The sequence below is a fragment of the Scomber japonicus genome, chromosome 22 (assembly GCF_027409825.1).
Source record: "Scomber japonicus isolate fScoJap1 chromosome 22, fScoJap1.pri, whole genome shotgun sequence".
In the NCBI taxonomy this organism is placed as follows: Eukaryota; Metazoa; Chordata; class Actinopteri; order Scombriformes; family Scombridae; genus Scomber; species Scomber japonicus.
This window is the reverse complement of record NC_070599.1, coordinates 28,938,894-28,943,893: the sequence shown is the minus strand read 5'-3', so window position 1 is coordinate 28,943,893 and position 5,000 is coordinate 28,938,894. Positions and strand designations below refer to the sequence as shown.

Sequence of the window (5,000 nt, the reverse complement as noted above, 5' to 3'; positions counted from 1 at the left end):
CCTTTGGAGGGGCCCCACCCCTAGGTTGGGAACCACTGGACTAAAGTAGCTAACTGTATATAAAGTAGTGTAAACTAGCTAACTGTATATAAAGTAGTATAAACTAGCTAACTGTATATAAAGTAGTATAAACTAGCTAACTGTATATAAAGTAGCATAAACTAGCTAACTGTATATAAAGTAGTGTAAACTAGCTAACTGTATATAAAGTAGTATAAACTAGCTAACTGTATATAAAGTAGTATAAACTAGCTAACTGTATATAAAGTAGTGTAAACTAGCTAACTGTATATAAAGTAGTATAAACTAGCTAACTGTATATAAAGTAGTATAAACTAGCTAACTGTATATAAAGTAGTATAAACTAGCTAACTGTATATAAAGTAGTATAAACTAGCTAACTGTATATAAAGTAGTATAAACTAGCTAACTGTATATAAAGTAGTGTAAACTAGCTAACTGTATATAAAGTAGTAAACTAGCTAACTGTATATAAAGTAGTATAAACTAGCTAACTGTATATAAAGTAGTGTAAACTAGCTAACTGTATATAAAGTAGTATAAACTAGCTAACTGTATATAAAGTAGTGTAAACTAGCTAACTGTATATAAAGTAGTAAACTAGCTAACAGTATATAAAGTAGTATAAACTAGCTAACTGTATATAAAGTAGTATAAACTAGCTAACTGTATATAAAGTAGTGTAAACTAGCTAACTGTATATAAAGTAGTAAACTAGCTAACTGTATATAAAGTAGTGTAAACTAGCTAACTGTATATAAAGTAGTAAACTAGCTAACTGTATATAAAGTAGTATAAACTAGCTAACTGTATATGAAGTAGTGTAAACTAGCTAACTGTATATAAAGTAGTATAAACTAGCTAACTGTATATAAAGTAGCTAACTAGCTAACTGTATATAAAGTAGTATAAACTAGCTAACTGTATATAAAGTAGCTAACTAGCTAACTGTATATAAAGTAGTATAAACTAGCTAACTGTATATAAAGTAGTGTAAACTAGCTAACTGTATATAAAGTAGTGTAAACTAGCTAACTGTATATAAAGTAGTGTAAACTAGCTAACTGTATATAAAGTAGCTAACTAGCTAACTGTATATAAAGTAGTGTAAACTAGCTAACTGTATATAAAGTAGTGTAAACTAGCTAACTGTATATAAAGTAGTAAACTAGCTAACTGTATATAAAGTAGTGTAAACTAGCTTACTGTATATAAAGTAGTATAAACTAGCTAACAGTATATAAAGTAGTATAAACTAGCTAACTGTATATAAAGTAGTATAAACTAGCTAACTGTATATAAAGTAGTAAACTAGCTAACTGTATATAAAGTAGTATAAACTAGCTAACTGTATATGAAGTAGTGTAAACTAGCTAACTGTATATAAAGTAGTATAAACTAGCTAACTGTATATAAAGTAGCTAACTAGCTAACTGTATATAAAGTAGTATAAACTAGCTAACTGTATATAAAGTAGCTAACTAGCTAACTGTATATAAAGTAGTATAAACTAGCTAACTGTATATAAAGTAGTGTAAACTAGCTAACTGTATATAAAGTAGTGTAAACTAGCTAACTGTATATAAAGTAGTGTAAACTAGCTAACTGTATATAAAGTAGTATAAACTAGCTAACTGTATATAAAGTAGTATAAACTAGCTAACAGTATATAAAGTAGTATAAACTAGCTAACTGTATATAAAGTAGTATAAACTAGCTAACTGTATATAAAGTAGTGTAAACTAGCTAACTGTATATAAAGTAGTGTAAACTAGCTAACTGTATATAAAGTAGTATAAACTAGCTAACTGTATATAAAGTAGTGTAAACTAGCTAACCGTATATAAAGTAGCGTAAACTAGCTAACCGTATATAAAGTAGCGTAAACTAGCTAACTGTATATAAAGTAGTATAAACTAGCTAACTGTATATAAAGTAGTGTAAACTAGCTAACTGTATATAAAGTAGTATAAACTAGCTAACTGTATATAAAGTAGTAAACTAGCTAACTGTATATAAAGTAGTATAAACTAGCTAACCGTATATAAAGTAGTATAAACTAGCTAACTATATAAAGTAGTGTAAACTAGCTAACCGTATATAAAGTAGTATAAACTAGCTAACTGTATATAAAGTAGTATAAACTAGCTAACTGTATATAAAGTAGTAAACTAGCTAACTGTATATAAAGTAGTGTAAACTAGCTAACCGTATATAAAGTAGTATAAACTAGCTAACTGTATATAAAGTAGTGTAAACTAGCTAACCGTATATAAAGTAGTATAAACTAGCTAACTGTATATAAAGTAGTGTAAACTAGCTAACCGTATATAAAGTAGTATAAACTAGCTAACTGTATATAAAGTAGTATAAACTAGCTAACTGTATATAAAGTAGTGTAAACTAGCTAACTGTATATAAAGTAGTATAAACTAGCTAACTGTATATAAAGTAGTATACACTAGCTAACTGTATATAAAGTAGTATAAACTAGCTAACTGTATATAAAGTAGTGTAAACTAGCTAACTGTATATAAAGTAGCGTAAACTAGCTAACTGTATATAAAGTAGTATAAACTAGCTAAATGTGTGTCTGTATATAATGTGTGTATATAATGTGTGTATCTGTGTGTATCTGTGTGTATCTGTGTGTAGATGAGCGGGGGGAAGAAGCGGAGCGGCTTTCAGATCACCAGTGTGACGTCAGACTTCAACAATCAAACTCCGGCCGGCCAATCAGCTCCCAGCGTGTTCCTGAGCGCGGTCCAATCAGCAGCGTGTCCTCAGGGCAGCTCGTCCCAGCCGTCCACTCCGTCCCTGAAGAGGAAATACATTTCCCAGGATGCCGCGGTGCAGGGGGCTGGAACCTCCAGGTTCCGGGTGGTGCGGCTGGCAGGGGGGGCGGGCGGGGCGGGGTGGGGGGAGTCGTTTCGCCGGGGGCGATGGACGTGCATGGACCTGATGGAGCGGGGGGCGGGGCTCCAGCAGGGGGCGGGGCTCCAACTGGGGGCGGGCTTCCGCCGGGTGATGGACAGCATGAGACACGCCCACTCACTGGAGTCCCTGGAGATGATTGGTCGGGACAAAGACAGGGGCGGGGTCTACTCCCATGACGGGGAAGGGGGGGGGATCGTACTGCACAGTGGGCCCCCGTCCCCCACCCACCAACAGCCAATCACAATCCGGCTCCTGGACCACAATGATCCAATGGGAGTGAAGGGTTTAGACTCCACCCCTCCCCCCCCTTCTCCCCGCCCACGAAACATCCCCCCCCCTCTCCGGTTGGACGTCGATGCTGCAGGGCGGGTATGTCCTCACCTGTCTGTCCCCACCTGTCTGTCCCCACCTGTCTGTCCTCACCTGTCTGTCCCCACCTGTCTGTCCTCACCTGTCTGTCCCCACCTGTCTGTCCCCACCTGTCTGTCCTCACCTGTCTGTCCCCACCTGTCTGTCCTCACCTGTCTGTCCCCACCTGTCTGTCCTCACCTGTCTGTCCCCACCTGTCTGTCCCCACCTGTCTGTCCTCACCTGTCTGTCCCCACATGTCTGTCCCCACCTGTCTGTCCTCACCTGTCTGTCCCCACCTGTCTGTCCCCACCTGTCTGTCCTCTCCTGTCCCCACCTCTCTACCAGTCTGTCTTCTGTTGGTTGCCATGGTTTCAGTGTCTCATCTGTCTCTCTCTCAGTCTGTCCTCAGGCTGTCTCACTCTCAGCCCAGCTCCCCCCCCGCTGGACCATACCACCCGTCTCTGACCCCCATTCAGACCCCCGGAGCCTTCAGTCTGGACCAAACCATCTTCCACCTGCCGGGGGACGCCAGGTAACTTCCTGTTTACCTGTTTACAGTTTACCTGTCTGTCTGTTTACAGCCTGTTGACCTGTCTGTCTGTTTACAGTCTGTTGACCTGTCTGTCTGTCTGTTTACAACCTGTTGACCTGTCTGTCTGTCTGTCTGTTTACAGCCTGTTGACCTGTCTGTCTGTTTACAGCCTGTTGACCTGTCTGTCTGTCTGTTTACAGTCTGTTGACCTGTCTGTCTGTTTACAGCCTGTTGACCTGTCTGTCTGTTTACAGCCTGTTGACCTGTCTGTCTGTCTGTTTACAGTCTGTTGACCTGTCTGTCTGTCTGTTTACAGTCTGTTGACCTGTCTGTCTGTTTACAGTCTGTTGACCTGTCTGTCTGTCTGTTTACAGCCTGTTGACCTGTCTGTCTGTCTGTTTACAGTCTGTTGACCTGTCTGTCTGTCTGTCTGTTTACAGTCTGTTGACCTGTCTGTCTGTTTACAGCCTGTTGACCTGTCTGTCTGTCTGTTTACAACCTGTTGACCTGTCTGTCTGTTTACAGCCTGTTGACCTGTCTGTCTGTTTACAGCCTGTTGACCTGTCTGTCTGTCTGTTTACAGTCTGTTGACCTGTCTGTCTGTCTGTTTACAGTCTGTTGACCTGTCTGTCTGTTTACAGTCTGTTGACCTGTCTGTCTGTCTGTTTACAGCCTGTTGACCTGTCTGTCTGTCTGTTTACAGTCTGTTGACCTGTCCGTCTGTCTGTCTGTTTACAGTCTGTTGACCTGTCCGTCTGTCTGTCTGTTTACAGTCTGGTGACCTGTCTGTCTGTTTACAGCCTGTTGACCTGTCTGTCTGTCTGTTTACAACCTGTTGACCTGTCTGTCTGTCTGTTTACAACCTGTTGACCTGTCTGTCTGTTTACAGCCTGTTGACCTGTCTGTCTGTCTGTTTACAGTCTGTTGACCTGTCTGTCTGTTTACAGCCTGTTGACCTGTCTGTCTGTTTACAGTCTGTTGACCTGTCTGTCTATCAGTTTACAGTCTGTTGACCTGTCTGTCTGTTTACAGCCTGTTGACCTGTCTGTCTGTCTGTTTACAACCTGTTGACCTGTCTGTCTGTCTGTTTACAACCTGTTGACCTGTCTGTCTGTTTACAGCCTGTTGACCTGTCTGTCTGTTTACAGCCTGTTGACCT

The 5,000-nt window shown here is 40.1% G+C and overlaps 1 protein-coding gene across 2 annotated transcripts in view; it reads left to right on the top strand.

Annotated features, from left to right (window-relative positions):
* zgc:153012 (uncharacterized protein LOC777626 homolog) overlaps nt 1-5,000 on the top strand; it is a 15,521-nt gene that overhangs the window by 6,327 nt on the left and 4,194 nt on the right. For both annotated transcript variants that reach the window (XM_053343689.1, XM_053343688.1), the window contains exons 2-3: nt 2,677-3,327; nt 3,708-3,841. In XM_053343689.1, the coding sequence (XP_053199664.1) occupies nt 2,677-3,327; nt 3,708-3,841 (785 nt within the window). The remainder of the gene's footprint in view (nt 1-2,676; nt 3,328-3,707; nt 3,842-5,000) is intronic.